This window comes from Rhinolophus sinicus, linkage group LG09 (genome assembly GCF_036562045.2).
Source record: "Rhinolophus sinicus isolate RSC01 linkage group LG09, ASM3656204v1, whole genome shotgun sequence".
Classification (NCBI taxonomy): Eukaryota; Metazoa; Chordata; class Mammalia; order Chiroptera; family Rhinolophidae; genus Rhinolophus; species Rhinolophus sinicus.
In genome coordinates this window covers 56,594,867-56,619,265 of record NC_133758.1, presented here as the reverse complement: position 1 = coordinate 56,619,265, position 24,399 = coordinate 56,594,867, and the positions used below count along the sequence as shown (strand labels likewise).

Sequence of the window (24,399 nt, the reverse complement as noted above, 5' to 3'; positions counted from 1 at the left end):
CTTTTCCAACTATTGGGGGAGTAAGGCAGAGGTATCTTAGGATATGAGGCATCTTAGGATATGAGGGTATGTTCTATTGTGGAGAGGGTCATCACTGTTGGGCTGTAACCTCCTGGGATCATGGGGTGAGGGTCAGGTAATGTAGTAACCAAAATGACCCTCTGGATTGCAAAATCTTAGTTGACATGTTATATACTGGCATCCTAGAAAGGGTGATGTGACTTCTGAGCCATTAACATTTATACTGGCCAAGTCTCTCTATGCGTTGTGACCTCTTCCCTTGCCTATACTCTAATATCCTATGTTCCTGATGAGTAGTGGAGCCTTTCTTTTTTTTTTCCTTTAAAAAAAATTTCAATTACAGTTGACATTCAATATTATATTAGTTTCATGTGTACAGCATAGTGGTTAGACACTTATATAACTTAGGAAGTGATCCCCTAGTCAGTCTCTTACCCCCCAGCACCATACATAATTATTATAATATTATTGACTATATGCCCTATGCTGTACTTGACATCCCTGTGACTGTTTTGTAACTGCCAATTTGTACTTCTTAATCCCTTCATCTTTTTCACTTAGCCCCCCAACCTCCCTCCCATCTAGCAAATATCATTTTGTTCTCTGTATCTATGAGTTTGTTTCTGTTTTGTTTGTTCATTTATTTTGTTTTTTAAATCCCACATATACGTGAAATCATATGGTATTTGTCTTCTTTTGTCTGTCTTATTTCATTTAGCATAATAACCTCTGGGTCCATCCATGTTGTTGCAAATGCTCTCTTTTTTATGACTGAGTAATATTCCGTCATATATGTAACACATCTTCTTTATTATCTACCAATGGACACTTAAGTTGCTTCCATATCTTGGCTATTGTAAATAATGCTGCAGTGAACATACGGGTGCATATATCTTTTTGAAGTAGCGTTTTGGATTTCTTCGGATAAATACCCAGAAGTGGGATTGCTGGGTCATAAGGCAGTTCTACTTGTAATTTTTTGAGGAACCTCTATATTGTTTTCCATAGTGGCTGCATCAATTTGCAATTGCAGGGGGGGCTTTTCTGAGAGTGCTAGATGGGGGTAAGTCTCCAAATGTGACCAAGGGGCAAACCCTCGGTTGGGTTTATCTTCAGGAATCTCATCCAGTTTGACAGGAGCTCTGGGCTGGCCTCTGTGTCTTATAAACAGTGCTGCATGGTGACAGTGGCTCCCTGCGAACAAGCATCAGCAGACGAGGTGAATGCCCAGAAATAAATCCCACCTAGAAGATACAGGGATGATGAGAAATCAGATTCCATCAACTCCCACCCCAACTTCACCAGGAAGTAGGTAAACTCTGTATGACAAATGGTGTGCAACGGTGAACACTAACCACATGTATCGTAAGGAATTGTAGGATATTCACTATCATAAAACCACCACCAGATGAACCAAATAGGAGTAGCCTGGCCCCGTCTGGGGAGGTGAGTGTGCAGTGCCCACTGACCTGAGAACTGCTTCCCTTCACATGCAGGAGGCTGTGGTGCAACAGGCCCTTACAGGATGTGAAAGTGTCATTGGGTGCTCCCGAGTAGAGATTATCTTCCTGCCTCATATCTTTGCGGGCACAACCATAGAAGGGCCAATTTTCCCCGTTCTCTCTATGGATTTTTTTTTCCAGTTTTCTTATTTTCAGAATTATGCTTTTTTGCATGTTTCGTAATATAAACCATAACTGGTATGAAAAAGATTTAAGTTGCTAATTCTTGATTCTTAAAGCAGTATATCATGTGGCTCATGTGTGGTTATATATAATTTACCATTTACAGTAAAATTGACTTTATGCCCTCACCCTGATTATTTATTTTCAGCGAAGCACAACTGGGAGACCATGACAGAAGCGATTCAGAACCACATCGGCTCTCTCAATTGGAGCTATAGGATGTCTTTGAGGGAGAAGGCTGTGACTTATGTAAATTCCTATGGAGAATTTGTCGAACATCATAAAATAAAGGTACAGTTTGAATATTTTACCTTGTTCATTTCTTTTCCTTACTAGTGTTTATACTTGCCTTGAACTAAAATTCCATGTCACGTGTTAAGGACTATAGCTAGTGCTTTTGCATGTACGGCAATGCATGCACATGTATTTCCCCTGCTGTGGATTGCATACATCTGGCTAAATTAAAGAAATTGCCTTTTAAAGAACTTTTAATTTAAAGTTATTTGCCTTTTGATTTCATTACCATCTTGAAAGAGAAAATGTTTAAACAGTTCAAAGTTTAAATAGTAAAGAGATCAAAATTTAAGCCATTAGTTCTTTTTTAAAATTACCTAGAATTCCAATATATTACTCATAGAAACATTAATAAAAGTAGTATCAGAATTAGTATATTTCATAAATTTATATTTGTAAGTTTATGTATTATAAAGTCAATATGTAAGAAAAATGAGACCATTTTGATGAACACAAAAATTTTAAATTGGAGTTATGAAAGACAGTCAAATACTATCCTCAACACCTAGTTCATTTTTTTTCTTTGTCTTTTTCATAGTTCATTTTTGTACTCTGCTTTCGTAGCACACTATGTGATGACCTTGACAGGATTTGAGGTTATTTTGTAATCATTTGTTGTCTCTAGAAAGGTATGAGGTGGTCCATTTAAAGCTGCCCCTTTGGACTATGTCTGGGCTAATTCGAATTACATCATCTACATGAAACATAGTAGAAATACAAGTCAGTCAGTTTTATTCCTCAAGCTGTCATGTGCCTGGCAGAGTCCGTTGAATAAGCCGATCTTTTCGAGAAACTTCAGGTTCCTCCTACTTCACCTTCACAGTCAGCACTTTTGGTCTGTTTCAGGTCTCTTTTTATACCACCCCCTTGTTTAAATACCTTTATTACTTTTTGAATTTTTAAAATGCAAATGTATTTATGATTTACTTGTAAAATGGAAAATAAACAATGACCAGCCTTTATTGATTCTCCATAGCTTGGAGTTTTAGAATGGCACAGAAGGGTCTACATTTGGCGCTAATCTGTGTGACTCTACCTCTGATATCTACCCTCCTCTCCTGGCACTCTGGCCACTTGCTGTTTCCCGTACACCAGCTGCTTTCAGGCCTGTGTGCATTTCTATATGTACTGTTCTGTCTTTAGGTTTCCATTCCTCTCAAATCTTTTCACTTTCCTCATCTCCACTTGAAATGTCACCACCTTTGAAGCCATTCTTGAGGCTTTCCAATCCCCTATTCAACCCCCAGTGTGGTCTTTTGGTTAATATTTTGTAAAGACTTCTGTTTTCTGTGGTGGTGCTTGTCACACTGCATTATTGTTTTTGCATATTGTTCCTGTTGATGGGAAGCTCCATAGAGGGTAGTAATTAGTTTGTCCATGGTGTTTGGTACTCTATGGTGTTTGTTGAAAAATGAAATTTACTTTTTTCTTTTTAAGGCAACCAATAGAAAAGGACAGGAAACTTGTTATACTGCTGCAAAATTTGTCATAGCAACAGGTGAAAGGCCACGGTATTTAGGAATCCAAGGAGACAAAGAATACTGTATTACTAGGTAAGATTAAATAGGTCATTTTAACTGTAAATTGTATTATATTTTATGTGTTCCGATTTATTTATTCCCTGTCTTATTTCACAAAGATTTGAATTGATGAATGATATATACAGTGCAAGAAGCTAAGTAGTTAACATAATGGAACAAAGAGAAAATAAGGTTAGGTAAATAATAAGGTCAAATTTATACATAAAAATATGCTATATGTTACTAGGTAATTGCTATGGGAATTTAGCTCTAAACTTCCTAGAGGCCAAAACAAAGAAGTGAATGCAATTAGCTTTAGGTTTTAGTGTCTATATAATAATAATCTGGAGAATCATGGCTTTTCCTTATACTAAGATTTAATAGGAATCTTCCCTAGATGGTCATAAAGAGGACAATGTATAATGTAGAACACAACTCTCAAACTTTTTTGACCAGATGCACATTAAGAAATACATTTTCGGGTTGGGGCCAAATGGTTCAGTTGGTTAGAGCACGAGCTCTGAACAACAATGTTGCCGGTTTGATTCCCACGTGGGCCACTGAGCTATGCCCTCCACAACTAGATTGAAGACAACGAGCTGCCACTGAGATTCTGGAGGGGTGGCCGGATGGTTCAGTTGGTTAGAGCACGAGCTCTCAACTACAAGATTGCCGGTTCAATTCCTGCATGGGATGGTGGGCTACACCCCCTGCAACTAAAGATTGAAAACGGCGACTGGACTTAGAGCTGAGCTGCGCTCTCCACAACTAGATTTAAGGACAGTGATTTGGAGATGATGGGCCCTGGAGAAACACACTGTTCCCCAATGTTCCCCAATAAATTTAAAAAAAAGAGAGAGAAAAACATTTTCGTTGCACTGTTGTTCAGGTGAACACACACACACACACACACACACACACACACACCAGTATTTCTTCTTATTACGTATAACATAGTCTTATATTTTCTGTTCTGTTTTTTTCTTAAACTTTGCTGTGATCCATTAATTTGATTTTGAAAAATCTAAAGTATACTTCTTACTCCACAGGAGACACTTTACGAACTCCAAAAGGCTGTTTCTTTTAGTGTTTCTTCATTTAAGCCCCCAAATACAATTTAGCCAACAAAAGACCATTACATATTGAAACCTAAACAACCCACTTCATTTTTATTGCCTACATATTCTTTTTTGTATTTTTCTTTTTCAGTGATGACCTTTTTTCTCTGCCTTATTGCCCTGGCAAAACGTTAGTAGTTGGTGCATCTTATGTGGCTCTGGAATGTGCAGGATTTCTTGCTGGCATTGGCTTAGATGTCACAGTTATGGTGCGTTCAATACTTCTTCGTGGATTTGATCAAGAAATGGCAGAGAAAGTGGGTTCCTACATGGAACAACATGGTGTTAAGTTCTTAAGAAAATTTATACCAGTGATGGTGAGTCTGAATGACATTTGGAATTTCTTTTTACTCTCTCTTTAGCCTTTTATAATTTTACCCCTCCTTAATTGGTCTGTACTCAATATGAAACCTTAAAGATAGTGTTCCCACCCCAAATCTACAAAACTGGCCCCCATTTGTCCCTGTCTTTTCTTCCTCTCATATGGAGGTGTCCTTGCTCCTCTCAGCCCAGGTCCTTCTTCTCTCACTGTTCTTCTCACCTTTTCAAGGGATATCCCACCTTCAGCCTAGTCATCATCTTTCTCCCTCTATCATGCCCTTTAGTGTCTCTGATCTTTAAACACATAAGCCCTCCTTCCCCTCTCTGCCTTTCTGGGTGGGTCCCCATGTTTCTTTTCCCCTTTACAAGAAAACTTCCATTCACGCTACTTCATTTTTTACCTCATTTCACACTTCCGACGATTCTCAGCTGCTTCCATTCCTGCCACTTCTTTGAAATTGCTTGTTGAGATCTATAGCAAATTCCCTTTTGTCAAAGTCAATGACCACATCTCTTTTCTTACCTTACTGAGCCTCTGGCAACATTTTTTCCATTTGAAACACTCTCCTTTCTCAACTTTTCTGGACCCACAGCTTATGGTTCCACATATATGTAAATATCAAGAGTACCTGGTCCCTCTTCACTTCACTACCCTTTTTACCTGGTAAGTCTTCTTTAGGTCCATACTTTGTTATCTCAATGCTAATAGCTCTCAAATTTATATATCTTGCGCAGGCATCTTTCCCGAACTCCACACTGATTTGTACAGCTGCCTACTGGATGTCTTCACTTGAATTCCTCATAAGCATTTCAAATTTAACAAGACAAAAATGAAACTCTTAATTTTCTATCTAAATATATTACCCTGCTAATCTTTCTGGCCGATCTCAGTACTCAATAAATGATATATAGCCCACACAATTTATTAAGCCAACACCTAGAAAGCATCCCTTCATTCTTCCTTTTATCCTACCTCCACCTAATCCATTAATTTATTTCTACTTCCAGAATATACCTTGTGACAGTCCTTTTTTCTCTGTCTACGTAGTCCAAAACCCTAAGTACATACACACTTGTATACACACACACACACACACACACACACACACACACACACACACACACATTCACATGTATACCCTATGACCCATTTATTTTCTGTCCCCTTTTGATAAAATCATTACATTATTTATCCTTACTAGGTTCAACAATTGGAGAAAGGTCCACCTGGAAAGCTGAAAGTGGTGGCTAAATCCACTGAAGGACCAGAAACTGTGGAAGGAGTATATAACACAGTGAGTTTTTATTTTATAAACAGTAAGTGGTTGAACACACTCATAAGTTACCACAGATGAAGCTTATGGGAAAATTATACCAGGCTTAACGTTTTTCTGTTTTGTTTTGATTCTTTGTAAGAATATAAAAAATATAGAAGGTAGTTGGTCTGTTGCTATTTGATAGTAGTACATGAAGAATACTATGGTCAAATGCAGGTATATGTATAAGTATGCATAGAACAAAATCTGGAAGATATACCTGACTGTACTTACTTCATGAGCATTAGATATACATTTCTGAATTTGAACATTTTTACAGTCAACATTAAATCTATTTTATAATAAAATTTCACTTTCAAAAAATAAACAATGTAAAATCTCCAAAAAGTCTGAATAGTCCATGGACTATTCTGGATGGCAACAATTCTAATTTAAACTGATGATGTTTGGATGCCAATATTTCTTTTATAAATTGTAGTTTATAGTTTTAACATAAACTGTATATTTATGTTTTATTATGTTGGTGCAAAAGTAATTGCGATTTGAAAGGTTAAAAATCATTTTTTTTACTTAGACGTTTATCATTTATATCCCTCACACTGTGTGAACCCCCTCCCCCCATCCACTATCCCTCTGACATCGCACAGAGCCATTACATTTCTACTGTCTCTATTCCTAATGCTGTACTCCGCTTCCTGTAACCATATACATATATATAAATAAAATTATAGATGGCATTCATTATTGTTCAGCTTCAGGTGTACAGTGCAGAGATCAGGCATCTACGTCATCCCTGAGGTGGTCTCTGAAATGGGACATGTGTCTATCGGATACCCTACAAAATCTTTACATTATTGATTATGTTCCCCAAATTAATTTTCAAAACCCCGTGGCCATCTTGTGGTTACTGACTATTTTCTAAACCCCTCACCTTCCCCCTTATCCCCAACCCCCCCGCCCATCTAGCAACCCTCAGTTTTTTCTCTATGTCTCCAAAACTGTTTCTGATTAGTTCATTCACTTATTTTTTTCTTTAGATTCCGCATATAAGGGAGATCATATGGTATTTGTCTTTCTCTGTCTGATTTATTTCACTTAACATAATGTTCTCTAGGTCCATCCATGTTGTTGCAAATGGTAAGATTTCTTTCTTCTTTATGGCTGTGTAATACTCCATTGTATAAATGTACCACAGTTTCTTAATCCAGTCATCTACCAATGGGCATTTCGGTTGTTTCCATGTCTTAGCTATTGTATATAGTGCTGCAATAAACATAAGAGTGCATAAAGATTTTTGAATTGGAGTTTTGGATTTCTCCGGATAGCTACCTAGGAGTGGGACTGCTGGATCATAAGGTAGTTCCATTTTTCAGATTTTTGAGATACCTCCGTACTATTTTCCATAGTGGCTGCACCAATCTGCATTCCCACCAACAGTGCACAAGTGTTCCCTTTTCTCTACATCCGCGCCAGCACTTGTTGTTTGTTGATTTATTGATGACAGCCATTTTGACTGGGGTGAGGTGGTATCTCATTGTGATTTTTATTTGCATTTCTCTGATGGTTAGTGAGGTTGAGCATTTCTTCATATGTCTGTTTGCCATCTGTATGTCCTTTTTAGAAAAATGTCTCTTCATGTCCTCTGCCCATTTTTTAATTGGGTTGTTTGTTTTTTTGGAGTTGAGTTGAGTGAGTTTTTTATAAATTTGTGATATTAACCCCTTATCAGATATATCATTGGCAAATATCTTTTCCCATACAGTAGGATCCCTTTTTTGTTTTATTGATGGTTTCCTTTGCTGTGAAAAAACTTTTTAGTTTGATGTAATCCCACGTGTTTATTTTTCTCTTACTTCCCTCGTGCGAGGGGATATATCAGTAAAAATCTTACTCCGGGTATTGTCTGTGAAGTTTCTTCCTGTATTTTCTTCTAGGAATTTTATGGTTTCATATCTCACATTTAAGTCTTTAAGCCATTTTGAATTTATTTTTGTATATGGTGTAAGGAGGTGGTCAGCTTCATTTTTTTGCATGTGTCTGTCCAGGTTTCCCAGCACCATTTATTGAATAGACTGCCTTTACCCCACCGTACATTCTTGCTTCCATTGTCGTAAATTAGATGGTCATATAGGCATGGATTTATTTCTGGAATCTCTATTCTCTTCCATTGATCTATGTGTCTGTTTTATGCCAGTACCATGCTGTTTTGATTACTGTAGCCTTGTAGTATAATTTGATGTCAGGTATTGTTGTACCTCCCACTTTGTTCTTATTTCTCAAGATTGCTGAGGCTATCGGGGTCTTTTATGGTCCCATATAAATTTTAGGATTATTGTTCTATTTCTGTGAAAAACGTCATTGGTAGTTTGCTGGGAATTGTGTTGAATATGTATATTGCCTTAGGCAGTATGGACATTTTAACTAGATTAATTCTTCCTATCCATGAACATGGTATGTGTTTGCATCTATTTGTATCTTCTTTCATTTCTTTCTTCAGTGTCTTATAATTTTCTGAGTACAGATGTTTTACTTCTTTGGTTAAATTTATTCCCAGGTATTTTATAGTCTTTGAAGCAATTGTAAATGAGATTGCTTTTTTAATTTCTCCTTCTGATGTTTTATTATTGGTATATACAAATGCAACTGATTTCTGAATAGTAAATTTGTATCCTGCTACTTTACTAAATTCATCTATCAGCTCTAATAGTTTCTTGGTGGAGTCTTTAGGGTTCTCCATATATAGATCATATCATCTGCATATAATGACAATTTTACTTCCTCCTTACTGATTTGGATGCCTTTTATTTCTTTTTCTTGTCTGATTGCTGTGGCTAGAACTTCCAGCACTATGTTGAATAGAAGTGGAGAAAGTGGGCAACCTTATCTTTTTCCTGATCTTAAGGGGAATGGTTTTAGCTTTTCCCCATTGAGTATGATGTTAGCTGTGGGTTTATCATATACGGCCTTTATTATGTTGAGATATGATCCCTCTATTCCCACTTTCATAAGGGTTTTTATCATAAATGGCTGCTGAATTTTATCAAATTTCTGCGTCTATTGAGATGATCATGTGATTTTTATTTTTCATTTTATTAACGTGGTGTATCGCGTTAACTGATTTGCAGATGTTGAACCACCCTTGCATACCAGGGATGAATCCCACTTGATCATGGTGTGTGATTTTTTTAATGTATTGCTGAATTCTGTTTGCTAATATTTTGTGGAGGATTTTTGCATCTATGTTCATTAGCGATATCGGCCTGCAGTTTTCTTTTTTTGTGGTGTCTTTGTCTGATTTTGGGATCAGGGTGATAGTGGCTTCGTAAAAAGTGTTTGGGAGTCTTCCCTTCCTCTGGATTTTTTGGAAGAGTTTGAGGAGAATAGGTGACAATTCTTTTTGGAACGTTCTGTAAAATTCACCTGTAAAGCCATCTGGTCCAGGGCTTTTGTTTGTTGGGAGATTGTTGATTACTGATTCAATTTCCCTGGTGGTAATCAGTCTATTCAGGTTTTCTGTTTCTTCTTGAGTTAGCCTTGGAAGGTTGTATGCCTCTAGAAAATTGTTCATTTCTTCCAGATTGTCAAATTTGTTGGCATATAGTTGCTCATAGTAATTTCTTAAAATTTTTTGTATTTCTGCCGTGTCTGTTGTCACTTCTCCTCTTTTATTTCTGATTTTATTAATTTGGGTCCTTTTTTTTTTTTAATGAGTCTGGCTAAAGGTTTGTCAATTTTGTTTATCTTCTCTAAGAACCAACTCTTGGATTCATTGATCTTTTGTATGGTTTTCCTGGTTTCTATTTCATTTATTTCTGCTCTGATCTTTATTATCTCCTTCGTTTACTCCCTTTGGGCTTATTTTGCTGTTCTTTTTCCAGCTCCCTTAAGTGTGAAGATAAACTGTTGATTAGTGATGTTTCTTGTTTCTTTAGGTAGGCCTGCAATGTTACGAATTTCCCTCTTAGGACTGCTTTCACGGCATCCCATAGATTTTGGGTCATGGTGTTTTCATGTTCGTTTGTCTTGAGATATCTTTTGATTTCTTCCTTGATCTCCTGCTTGACCCATTCATTATTTAGTAACATGTTATTCAGCCTCCATGAATTTGTGTGTCTTCCATTGTTTTTCCTGTAGTTGATTTCTAATTTCATAGCACTGTTGTCAGAGAAGACAATTGGTATGATTTCAATTTTCTTAAATTTATCAAGACTTGTTTTGTGGCCTAACATATGGTCTATCTTGGAAAATGTTCCATGTGCGCTTGAGAAGAACGTGTATTCTGCAGCATTGGGGTGAAATGCTCTGAAAATATCGATTAAATCCAAGTTGTCCAATGTATCATTTAAGGCTGTCGTTTCCATATTGATTTTCTGTCTGGAAGACCTGTCCCTTGTTGTCAGAGGTGTGTTGAAGTCCCCTACTATGATAGTGTTACTGTTGATCTCTGTCTTTATGTCAGTCAATATCTGTTTTATATATTTAGGTGCTCCTATGTGGGGTGCATAGATATTTACTAGGGTTATGTCGTCTTTTCGGATCGATCCCTTTATTATTATATAGTGCCCATCTTTGTCTTTTAATATGTTCTTCATTTTAAAGTCTATTTTGTCAGAAGTAAGTATTGCAACTCCAGCTTTTTTCTCATTTCCATTTGCATGAAATATCTTACTCCAACCCTTCACTTTCAGCCTGTGTGTGTCTTTTGATCTGAGGATAGTCTCTTGTATACAACATATACAAGGGTCTTGCTTTCTTATCTACTCAGCTACCCTATGTCTCTTGATTGAAGCATTTAATCCATTTACATTTAAAGTGATTATTAATAGGTACTTAGTTATTGCCATTTTTAAATTTGTAGTTCGATTGTTTTCATCTTTCTTCTATTTACAGATGTCCTTTTAGTATTTCTTGCAATGCTGGCTTGGTGGTAATAAATTCCTTTAGCTTCTTCTTTTCTGGGAAGCTCTTTATCACTCCATCAACTTTAAATGATAGCCTTGCTGGATAAAGCAATCTAGGTTGTAGGCCTTTGTTTTCCAACACTTTGAGTATCTCCTGCCATTCCCTCCTGGCCTTCAATGTTTCTGTAGAAAAGTCATTTGATAGTCTTATGGGAGTTCCCTTGTACGTAACCCTCTGTGTTTCTCTTGCTGCCCTTAGGATTCTCTCTGTCTTTAACCTTTGCCATTTTAACTATAATGTGTCTTGGTGTGGACCAGTTTGGGTTTATCCTGGTTGGAACTCTCTGCACTTCCTGGGCTTGTATGTTGGTTTCCTTCATCAGATTAGGGAAGTTTTCGGACATTATTACTTCAAATATGTTCTCAATCCCTTGCTTCCTCTCTTCACCTTCTGGTATTCCTATGATGCTCATGTTGTTGTGGTTGATGTTATACCAGAGGTCTCTTAAACCATCTTCATTGTTTTTTATTCTTTTTTCTTTCTGTTGTTCTGTTTGGGTGATCTCTGCTAACTTGTCTCCTAAATCACTGATTCAATCCTCTGCTTCATCTAACCTGCTGTTAATTCCTTAAAGTGAGTTCTTTATTTCGGTAATTGTGTTCTTTAGTTCTAACTAGTTGTTCGTTATGATTTCTACATCCTTCTTGATGTTGTCTCTAAGCTCCTTAAACATTCTTATCATCAGTGTTCTGAACTCTGTCTCTGATAGGTTGGTTACCTCTGTTTCATTTGGTTCCATTTCTGGAGGTTTCTTCTGTTCTTTTATTTGGGACATGTTTCTTTGTTTCCCCATTCTGCTGACTCTCTGTGTTTGCTTCGATGTATTAGGTAGATCCCCTAGAATTCTTAGTTCTTGCTGGGTTATCTTATGTAGTATGTGCCCTTTATATTTGACTTGCGCTACTTCGTTCTTCTCCTCTGCGTGTGCTCCAAAGGTGACTCTTGTGTTGTGTATATTGTCCTGTTAAACAAGATCTTTAATTGCTTTTCGCTTTTGAGTAGGTGGGGTTAACTCCTAGGCTGACTAGTGAGACGTGGCTCTGCCCACTGCAGGGTGTTCTGCTGCATGAGGGTTGACCACTTAAATGTGGTTTGGCCTCCATGGGCTCTTTTACCTGTAGAGAATTCCCTCTGGGTGTGTCACTTGTAGGTCAAACCGGGTAGTACTCTGGTTTGGTCTGGAGTTGGCCTCTGGGTGTGTTGAATCTGTGCCTCTTAAGCTGGGCCCTGGTAGGGCAATTTCAGAACAAAGCAGATCACCAAGCGCAACAACAAAGAAAAAATCAAATACATTCACATGTAAAAACAACCGACAACCCCACTCAACACAGGCAAAGATATCAAAGATATAAAGACAAAACAAAACAAAACAAAAAGCAGCGCCAGTCTTGGCTTAAGACCATCAAGTAAACTCCAGGTTGGCCTCTGCTGTACCAAAGAGTCCCCTGCGTATTGTGCAGGCAGAGCCGGTCACCTGGTGCCCAGAGTGACGTTCGGACTGCAGATTACGTGTGTGGGGCTGAGGGATCTGGATGGTAGTTTTTACAAAGCCAGTGCAGTTTCTGCCCTTGCCTGCACTTATGCACACTGAGAGTAGCACCACCAGCCCTGTGTCCAGTTCTCCTGAGTCTTAGGGCACTTCTTTCGTGTGTGTGTGTGTGTGTGTGTGTGTGTGTGTGTGTGTGGCGGGCAGGAGATTTCTGAGTTGTTGAAAGTTGGGAGCTGTGTCTGCCGCTTACTGCTGATCCCTGGGAGTGTCTCCGCAGATGTAATTGCCTGGTCCTAGGCAGGCCAGAAAGGGTGGGGTTGGGGTTGGGGGGGGGTCTTCTCTCTCCCAGCCCAGCCGTATCACACTCTTCCCGCAGGCCAGAAAAGGTGGTGCCTGGGGATGGAGGGGTCTTCTCTCTCCCTGCCCAGCAAAAACCACACTCCTCCCAGCCTCCTCCCTGGGCCAGAGCCGCCCGCCAGTCTTCCCAGAGCCGGAGCACCAAGGCTCCTCTGCAATCTGACACCACTCCTCAGTTCAGGGCCAGTTCAAGTGTCTTGAAGGGCGGGGGTAGGATTGGAAGAGCTGGGGGAGGGGCCCAGGTATGGAGTTTGTGTCCTTTGTCCGGCCTAGGGTTTAACTGGACGTATCAGGTAAGGTTATTGCCTCAAATGCTGGATATGCTGCACCCTCGGCGGGAGAGATCAGCTGTGGGACGCAGGGAAAGAGCCCACCTTCTGGCTTTTGTGTTTTCTGTTTTGTCCTTGGATCCCCTGCGTCTCTGCAGCTGTGGATGTCGTCCGCGTTTCCACCGCAGCCATTGTGGGCCGCGCCTCCACAGCTGAAGATGCGGACGGCATTTCCACAGCTGCAGATGCGGACTGTGTATCCACAGCCACAGATGCGGGCCGCGTCTCCACTCTGCTCCCTTCCCTCTTCCCCTCTGTTACTTCTTTTTCTTGCATAAGTGCACTACCTTCTTCCCCGAAAATACGACCTAGCCAGACAATCAACTCAAATACGTCTTTCGGACCAAAAATTAATATAAGACCCGGTATTGTATTGTATTGCATTATATTATATTATATTGTATTGTATTATATTATTTTACTCGGTGTTATAGTATAATTTTTGCTCCATTTTCCTCTGGGAAATTTCTTTTTTTGCTCCAAAAGACTCATTAGATGTGATTGTCTGGCTAGGTCTTATTTTCGGGGAAACATGGTAGCAAGCCCTCCAGCACAGTATTAACCAGAAATGGCCGTGGCAGACATTCTTGTCTTGTTCTCCATATCAAAGGAAAGTATTCAGTATTTCATAATTTAAAGAATAATGTTATCTGTAGGGTTTTGGTAGATATTCTTAATCAGGTTAAAGAAATTATTTTCTATTTCTTGTTTGCTAAGGGTTTTTTCATTATTTGGGTTTTCTTTGTTTTTTTTTTAAATCTTGAGTGGAGCAATTGAGATCTCGCTTCACGGCAATTGTTACCAGTTTGGCTCAAATAAATTCTTACAAAAATTCTCAAAAGAAAACAAAAAAATGAGACAAAATAAAAAATATCATGAGTGGATGAGTTCAGTTGTAACAATGTTCCTTTTGTACCTGTTGTTGATCAAGATTGTTTTTCTTTAATTTGTTAATGTCTTGAGTTACATTGATTTTCTAATCTTCATTCAACTTTATATTCCTGGTATAAACCCAACTTGGTAAAGGTCCTTTTTATATATTGTTGAATTTGTTTATTAAGAATTTTTGCATTATATTCATTGGCTTATAATTTCCTTTCACATACTAAACTTTTCAGATTTTGGTATCAAGGTTATTCTAGCTCATGAAAGAACTTTTGGAGTATGTTCCTTTTATGTTCTCTGGAAGCATTTATATAAAGTAATATGAGAGCATTGTTTGTATGTTTGATTGAATTTACTGATGCAAGCATCTGGGTCTAGAATTTTCTATCTATCCATCTATCTATCTATCATTCTGTCTATTGAGAGAGACAGAGAAAGAGATATTTGACCACTAATTCATTTTTTTTAATAATTGAAGGAATTTTAAGGCTTTCTGTTTTTTTCTTCATTACTTTTGAATAGTTACATTTTTTAGGAATTAGTCTATTTCATCTAAGTTGTCAAACATTGGTATAAAGTTGTTCACAATATCTAAATTTGTAAATTATTTTTTTTTGTAATCAGGTGTAATTTACATGTAGTAAAATGCACAGATCGTAGATGTTCTATCAGTTTGACAAATACACGTTTCTGTAATCCACACTCCTTTGAAGGTAACAAAACATTTCTGTGAGTTTAGAAAGCTCTCATGTTTCTTTCCACTCCCTGACCCTAAGGAACGCTATTCTGATTTTGTCATCATAGACTAGTTTTGCCTATTCTTGACATCAAAGAAATGGAACTGTATAGTAGGAACTCCTTGATATCTGGCTTCTTTTATTGAGAATGATGTTTTTAAGATTCATCTATGTTGTTGTGTGTATCAGTAGTTCTTTTTATTGTATGAATTGTATGAATATGCACTTGTATGATTATACCACAGTTTATTCATTTTCCTGTGGGTAGTCACCTAGGATGTTTTCAGTTTAGGCTAATTGTGACTTAAACTCCTATGAAGATTTCTAGTGTAAAGTCTTTTGTGGTCATATACTTTCATTTCTCATGGGTAAGAAACTCTCATCACCTCAGAGTGAAACTGCTTGATCCTAACATAATTCCTATGTTTAACTTTTTGAGAAACTGCCAAACAACTTCTAAATGATTGTGTCATTTTACATTTCTGTCAGCCATGCATAAGAGTTTTGGTTGTTCCATACCCTTACTAACATTTTGGGTTGGCTGGCTTTTTCATTATAAGTATTCTAGTACATGTGTAGTGATATCTTAGGGTTTCCATTTGCATCTTTCTGATGACTAATGATATTGAGCAATTTTTTATGTGTTTATTGGCCATTTATATAGTTTCCCTTATGAAGTGTCTGTTTGAATCTTTGTGTTATTATTTGTTGGGTTATTTGAACTTTTGTTCTTGAACTGCAGGAGTTCTGTATATATATTGGATATATTCCTTTTTCAGATATATGTATTGTGAATATTTTCTTCCTACCTATGACATGCCTACTTACTTTTTATGACATCTTTTGATGAATAATAGTTTGAAATTTTTTATACAGTCCAGTTTATCAATTTTTTATTTTATGGTTAATGCTTTCTGTGTGCTCCAAGAATTCTTTGCTTACTCAAAGATTGTGAAGATATTCTATATTTTCTTCTTGAAGCTTTATAGTTTTATGCTTGGGTCTGTAATCCATGTTGAATTAATTTTTGTTTATGGTGTGAGGTAGGAATTGAGGTCCTTTTTCTTCCATATGGGTATTCAGTACCATTTGTTGAAAACACTTCCCTTTCTCCATTAAATTGTTTTGGTGCCTTTGTTGAAATCATTTGACAGTTTAACCGTCAGTCTGTTTTTGCACTCTTTACTCCATTGACCATTTGTCTCCTTTATCCAGCACCACATTGTTTCATTGTGTGTGTGAGTGTGTGTGTGTGTGTGTTTTAAAAAACAATAATGTTTTATTGCGACCAGCAGGAGAGTGCCCTGCATGAGGTGGTGGGTGCGCCAAGCGTAAGGGTGGTCTGGAGGCCAGCTCCGAGGCCTCCTCAGATATACTTCTGGGAACCGGTAAAGAAGTCATGGCAAGCTACTGCCAAGTCACCAATAAGATTAAGAAATTATGGAAGACGTCATCAAAATGGCGGCGTTAGGTGAGCCTCTTGAAAGCTCCCCTGGAATTTACAACTAACCGAACAACAATAACTCCACAAAGGACTCCCTGCACAGCAGACAGACAAGACGAAGAGGCCCATTACTGAACTCACCTAAAGGTGGGCGAATCACACGGGCGGGGGAGGAGAGAAGGGAGAAGTGCGGAGATGGAGCCGCGTGGGCGCAGGACGCAGACCTAGCTCAGTGCTCCGAGCTCGCTGCATCCTGGAACTACAGCAGAAACTACCGTACCTACGGGAGAGGGAAGAACTCGGCCTGCTAGGGCTCTGCTTATAGCCCACAGGGCTGAGGGGGCAGCATATACCACGGCTGAAACCAATGCTCACGGCAGAGACCTTGGAGAAAAGACTGAGGGAAGAAGGCTGAAAACGGTGGTTTAAGCCCTCACTGCTGAGCAGAGAACGGAAGCCTTAGGCACTGAGACTAGACGCCCCCTCCCTACCCTTCCAGAGTTCGCCCCGTCCCCACCTGCCCGGTGCTAGAAGTGGAACACTAGCAGTGTCAGATCAAAAGAACAGAATATTTGCTGTTCTGAGAACTGTGGACCACAGACACAGATTCGCAGCCCAACTAGTTCCGGCAAAGGGGAGGGAACTGTGGAAGCAGGACCGGCTATGGTGGTGGTTGCCACCATTTCTCTGGGCCACCTCAGATAACTCACCCGGCCCCTGGCCCCACCTATCTGGGAGGATCCCTGCAGGAGTAAACAGAAATGCTGAAACATACGGGCTCTGAGTCTGGTCCAGGAAGAGCTTTGGAACTTCAAAAGCTCTCCGCCTACCCACCGGGAAACTGCGCCCTGTGACCAGGGCGACCTATTAACAGAGGAGAAGCCCATCTCCCAGGGAATCCCCCCATTGTGTGAGAAGCTGGACTAGTGCAGAGAAAACATAGCACTACCATGTGAGAGAGAGAAAAAAAGGCTGCAGTCAGAGAGAAAATAAAACATTCTACCAACAAGTACTGGAAAACAAAAGAAAGACCTCTTCCTATCAATCTGTTGCAGAAGCCACTCCTATAGATGTCTAGGAAGAGAAATAATAAATCAGCAATTGCCATGAATAACCAAGGCTGCGAGACAGCTCAGAAAGAAAGTGAAAAGTCTCCAGAAAAAGAACTTAAAGATATGGAAAGATGTGACTTAAATGACAGAGAATTCAAGATTGCAGTTCGGGAAAACTCAATGAGATGCAAGAAAACACAGAAAGGCAGTTTAATGAACTCAGAAACACAATCAAAGAACAACATGAGCATTTTACGAAAGAGATTGAAATTTTAAAAAAGAACCAAATAGAATTTCTGGAGATTAAGAACGCAATGGAAGAAATTAAGAATGAAATAGCCAGCTAGGTAGTAGAGTTGACCACATGGAGGAAAGAATCAGTGACATCGAAGATAGAAACCTGGAAATGACACAGATGGAAGAAAGAGACTTGAGACTTAAAAGAAATGAAAGAACTCTACAAGAACTTTCAGACTCCATCAGAAAGAGCAATATAAGAATAATGGGCATAACAGAAGGAGAAGAAAGAGAGAAGGGAACAGAGAATATATTCAAACAAATTGTCGATGAGAACTTCCAAAACTTGTGGACAGAACTGGATCCTCGAATCCAAGAAGCAAATAAGACACCTACTTACCTCAATCCCAACAGGCCTTCTCCAAGGCACATTGTATTGAAGCTGTCTAAAATCAACGACAAAGAAAGAATCCTCAAGGCAGCCAGGGAAAAGAAGACGGTATCCTACAAAAGAAAGCCCTTTAGATTATCATCAGATTTTTCAGCAGAAACTCTACAAGCCAGGAGTGAGTGGGACCAAATATTCAAACTATTGAAAGAGAGAAATTATGAGCCAAGAATAGTATATCCAGCAAAGATATCCTTTAGATATGAAGGAGGAATAAAGACCTTTCCAGACATACAGAGGCTGAGGGAATTTTCTACTACATGACCTGCACTACAAGAAATACTAAAGGAGGCTATTCGACCACCATCAACAGGGACAATTTGTGGCAACCAAAACATAAAAAAGGGGGAGAGTAAAGGCCTGAACTAGAATATAGGAATGGAGAAAGTAAGCGTGCTGAAGAAAATGGAATACTCTAAATATCAAACTTTCTTTTACGTAAACTTAAGGGTAACCACTCAAAAAAAAATCCAGAACTGAAATATATACTGTAATAAAAGAAGAAACAGTGGGAAACATCATAGAATACCACCACACAGGAATCATAGACAGCAACAAAAAGGCAAACAAACAATGGAGACACAGCCATACCAGAAAACTAAAGATGGAATGACAGGACATCCTCACATATCAATAATCACCCTAAATGTAAATGGACTGAACTCACCAATAAAAAGGCACAGAGTAGCAGATTGGATCAAAAAACTAAACCCAACCATATGCTGTCTCCAAGAGACACATCTCAGCTACAAGGACAAGCATAGACTCAAAGTGAAAGGGTGGAAATTGACACTCCAAGCAAATGGTACCCAGAGAAAATCAGGTGTAGCCATACTCATATCAGATGAAACAGACTTCAGGGTGAAAAAGGTAACAAGAGACAAAGATGGACATTTCATAACGGTAAAGGGGACTATACAACAAGAAGACATAACAGTCATCAATATCTGTGCCCCCAATCAAGGAGCACCAAAACATACCAAGCAACTACTAACAGAACTAAAGGGAGAAATTGACCAAAACACAATTATACTAGGGGACTTAAATACATCATTGACAGCTATGGATAGATCATCCAAACAGAAAATAAATAGCGAAATAGCCGCCGTAAATGACACATTAGATGAAATGGACATAATTGACATATATAGAGCACTTCGTCCTAAAACAACAGACTATACATTTTTTAGCAGTTTTAAGAGGGAGATTTCTATCATTACAGGCCTATCTCAAGAAACAAGAAAAATCCCAAATAAATAACCTTACATTACACCTTACAGAACTAGAAAAAGAAGAACAAATGAAACCCAAGGTCAGCAGACGAAAGGAAATAACAAAAATCAGAGCAGAACTAAATGAAATAGAGAACAAAAAGACAGTAGAAAAAACTAATGTGACAAAGAGGTGATTCTTTGAAAAGATGAACAAATCGAGAAACCCTTGGCTAGACTGACTAAGATAAAAAGAGAGAAGACACTAATTAACAAAATCAGAAATGAAAAGGGAAGTTTCATGGACACCACAGAAATACAAAGGATCATCCAAGAATACAATGAAGGACTATATGCCACCAAATTCAATAACCTAGAAGAAATCGACAAGTTCTGAGAAACATATAGCCTTCCTAGGCTGAACTATGAAGAGCTGGAAAATCTAACCAGACTGATCACCAGTAACGAAATTGAATCAGTCATCCAAAACCTTCCCAAAAGCAAAAGTCCGGGACCAGATGGCTTCACTAGTGAATTCTACCAAACCTTCAAAGAGGATCTAATACCAATTCTGCACAAACTCTTCCAAAAAATTGAAGAAGAGACAGTACTCCGTAACTCATTTTATGAGGCCAACATTACCCTGATACCAAAACCTGGTAAGGACAATACAAAAAAGAAAACTACAGACCAATATCTCTGATGAATACGGATGCAAAAATCCTAAACAAAATTCTAGCAAATCGAATACAAAAATGCATTAAAAAGATAATTCATCACGATCAAGTGGGGTTCATCCCCGGGGCACAAGGATGGTTCAATATCCGCAAATCTATCAATGTGATACATCACATAAACAAAATAAAGGACAAAAATCATGTGATTTTATCAATTGATGCAGAAAAAGTATTTGACAAGATACAACATCCATTTATGATTAAAACGCTTAATAAAATAGTTATAGAAGGAAAATACCTTAACATCATAAAGGCCATATATGACAAGGCCTCAGCTAATCTCATAATTAATGGTGAAAAACTGAAGCTCTTTGCTCTATGTTCAGGAACACGACAGGGCTGTCCCCTATCACCTCTGCTTTTCAGTAGTGTTGGACGTCCTTGCCAGAGCAATCAGGCAAGGGAAAGAAATAAAAGGCAACTAAATTGGGAATGAAAAAGTTAAATTATCACTCTTTGCAAATGACATGATGCTATATATAGAAAATCCTAAATACTCCACCAAAAAGCTATTAGGAACAATCAACGAATACAGTAAAGTTGCTGGCTACAAAATCAATGTACAAAAGTCCATTGCATTTTTATATACTAACAATGTAATCTCAGAAAAAGAAATACAAAAAAACAATTCCTTTTGCAATTGCAGCAAAAAGAATTAAATACCTAGGAATAAAGTTAACCAAGGATGTGAAGTACTTATATGCTGAAAACTATAAGACATTTTTGAAAGAAATTGTGAAGAAGACACAAAGAAATGGAAATACATTCCGTGCTCATGGATTGGAAGAATCAACATAGTTAAAATGGCCATATTACCCAAAGCAATATATAGATTTAATGCAATCCTCATCAAAATCCCAATGGCATTTTTTTAAAAGAAATAGAACAAAAAATTATCAGATTTGTTTGGAACCACAATAGACCCCGAATAGCCAAAGCAATCTTAAGAGAAAAAAAAACAATACTGGAGGTATCACACTCCCTAACTTTAGCTTGTACTACAGGGTTACAATAATCAAAACAGCATGGTATTGGCAGAAAAACAGACATATAGACCAATGGAATAGAATTGAGAACCCAGAGGTAAAACCACATAATTATGGACAGACAATTTTTGACAAAGAAGCTAAAAACATGCAATGGAGGAAAGACAGCCTCTTCAATAAATGGTGCTGGGTCAATTGGATAGCCACATGCTAAAGAATGAAACTGGACTTCTATCTGTCACCATGTACCAAAATTAATTCAAAATGGATCAAAGACTTAAGCATAAGACCTGACACAATAAACTGCATAGAAGAAAACATAGGTACTAAACTTATGGACCTTGGGTTCAAAGAGCATTTTATGAATTTGACTCCAGAAGCAATGGAAGTAAAAGCTAAAATAAACAAATGGGACTATATGAAACTTAAAAGTTTCTACACATCAAAAGAAACCATCGCCAAAATAAAGAGGCAAACAACTGAATGGGAGAAGATTTTTGCAAACAGTGCCTCCGATAAGGGGCTAATATCCAAAATATATAAGGAACTCATGCAACTCAACAACAGAAAAACAAATAACCCAATTGCAAAATGGGCAGACGACCTGAAGAGAGATGTCTCCAACGAGGACATACAAATGGCAAATAGACATATGATAAAATGCTCAACATCACTAATCATCAGAGAAATGCAAATGAAAACCACAATGAGATATCACCTCACCCCAGTCAGAATGGCTATCGCCAACAAGACAAATAGTAACAAGTTTTGGAGAGGCTGTGGAGAAAAAGGAACCCTCATACACTGTTGGTGGGAATGCAGAGTGGTGCAGCCTTTATGGAAGGCAGTGTGGAGGTTCCTCAAAAAATTACGAATAGAATTACCATATGACCCAGCAATCCCTTTCCTGGGTATCTACCCAAAAATCTGACAACATTTGTACATAAAGACACGTGTGCTCCAATGTTCATTGCAGCTTTGTTTACGGTGGCCAAGACATGGAAACAAACAAAATGTCCTTCGATGATGAATGGATAAAGAAGTTGTGGTATATTTACACATGGAATACTATTCAGTGGTAAGAAAAGATGATATGGGAACATTTGGCACAACATGGATGGATCTTGAGAGTATAATGCTAAGCATATAAGTCAGACAGAAAAAGCAAAGAACCATATGATTTCACTGATATGTGGTATATGAACCAAAAAGAACAAAAGAACAAGACAAACAAATGAGAAACAAAACTCATAGACATAGACAATAATTTAGTGGTTACCAGAGGTAAGGGGGGCGGGGGTGGGAGATGAGGATAAGGGGGATCAAATATATGATGATGGAAGGAGAACTGACTCTGGGTGGTGAACACACAATGGGATTTATAGATGATGTAATACAGAATTGTACACCTGAAATCTATGTAATTTCACTAACAGTTGTCACCACAATAAATTGAAGAAAAAAAAGATTAAGACATTCTTGGAAATCTAGCTGCCCTTCACAGTTGAGGTCCAGTTTCTTCATCATGTAGTCAAGGACACCAGGGTCCTTCTGGCTCTTTGTGAAGGCAGCATAGTTCTATATTCATGAAGGTTAGGAACTTAGGTTAAAGAAACAGAAGGTTAGGAACTTAGGTTAAAGAAATGTAGCTTAACTGACTTGAATAAATTGCACTTGTTCCTGATCTTTCCTGCATACTTTTGGAAAACAGCAATCAGAGACTTGATGCACTGCTCTGTCTCTGTAGGGGTGGACATTTTTGCCATGTGAGTGTGGAGAGAGGCACGGAGGCCGTGTGCTGGGAGTGGTGTGGTGAGCTCTGCCTAGTGGCTCCACATTGTTTTGATTATCGAAACTTATAGTAAATTGTAGACCAGGTAAAGTCCTCCAAGTTCCGTTCCTTTACATTTCCATATAAATTTTTAAAATAGCTTGCCAATTTTTATTTTTTTAAAGCCTGCCAAGATTTTGAGTGGGATTGTATGGTATAGATCAGTTTAGAAGAACTAACACGTTAATAATATTTATATTTCCAGTACATGAACTTCTTATATCGTTGCTTATTTACGTGTTCTTTAGTTTCTTTCAGCAATATATTATTTTGCTCTAGGGGTCTTTCATATATTTTGCTGAATTTATTGTGAATATTGATGTTTTTTAAGCTATTGTAAGTGGTATTTTTTAAGTTTTTAACTTTCAGTGGTTAGTTGGTAGTATTTGAAAATACAAATGAGTTTTGTATATTGACCTTGTAGATTTTTAGGATTTATGTCTGCATATAAAACCAGTTTTGTTTCTTCTTTCCAATCTGCATGCTTTTTATTTCTTTTTCTTGCTTTATTGCACTGGTCACGACCTCCAGTGTAGTGCTGAACAGAAATTGTGAGTGTGCATCCTCATCTTGTTGAAATCTTATGGGTGATCTTAGGCATTCAGTCTTTCATGATTGCTAGGGCGTAAGCTTTTTTACAAATGCCTTATAACAGGTTGGGGACGTTTTCTTTTATTCTTAGTGTGCTGAGAAGATTGAGGATTTAATTAATATCCTCAAAGAATGTTAAGTTTTGTCAAATGCTTTTTTCACATCTGGGATGATTAAATTATTTTCTCTTTTATTCTGTTAATATGGTGAATTAAATTGATTGATTTTTGCATGTTAAACCAAATTTGTATTTTTGGGACAAACTTCACTTGGTCATGATCAGTATTCCTTTATACATGTTGTTATGTTTGATTTGCTAAGATTTTGTTAAGGATTTTGCATCTATATTCATGAGGATATTGGCTTATAATTTTATTTAAATATCCTTGTTGATTTTGGTGTCAGATGTTATGCTCGCCTCATAAAAAGGAGTTTGGGAAGGTTCCCTCCTTTTTTTCCAGAAGAATTTGTGGACCAGTATTATTTCTTACTTCCGTGTTCAGTAGACTTTACCAGTGAAGTCATCTTTGTCTGGAGTTAATTTATGGGAAGTTTATAAACTGTGAATTCAGTTTCCTTGATGAGTATAGAGGATATTAGTCTAATAGTGCTGCCATAACCAAATACTACAGACTGGGTGCTTTAGGCAAAGGGAATTTCATTTCTCACAGTTCTGGAGGCTAGAAGTCTGAAATCAAGGTGTCAGCAGATTTGGTTTCTTCTGAGGCCTCATTGGATTGCAGATGGTCGCCTTCTCTCTGTGTCCTCACATGATCACTCCTCAGTCTGTGTTATGTGTGTCTGAATTACTCTTTCTATAAGGACACTAGTCACATTGGGTCAGGGTCTACCCTAATGGCCTCATTT

The 24,399-nt window shown here is 38.0% G+C and overlaps 1 protein-coding gene across 6 annotated transcripts in view; it reads left to right on the top strand.

The window, feature by feature from the left end:
* Positions 1 to 24,399, top strand: part of TXNRD3 (thioredoxin reductase 3) — an 83,447-nt gene that overhangs the window by 33,157 nt on the left and 25,891 nt on the right. For all 6 annotated transcript variants that reach the window (XR_012498834.1, XM_074340460.1, XM_074340465.1 and 3 more), the window contains exons 7-10: positions 1,855 to 1,997; positions 3,438 to 3,553; positions 4,730 to 4,955; positions 6,162 to 6,254. Coding sequence is in view for 5 of the 6 variants with exons in the window: in XM_074340460.1 (XP_074196561.1) it covers positions 1,855 to 1,997; positions 3,438 to 3,553; positions 4,730 to 4,955; positions 6,162 to 6,254 (578 nt within the window). In the remaining variant the exon portion in view is untranslated. The remainder of the gene's footprint in view (positions 1 to 1,854; positions 1,998 to 3,437; positions 3,554 to 4,729; positions 4,956 to 6,161; positions 6,255 to 24,399) is intronic.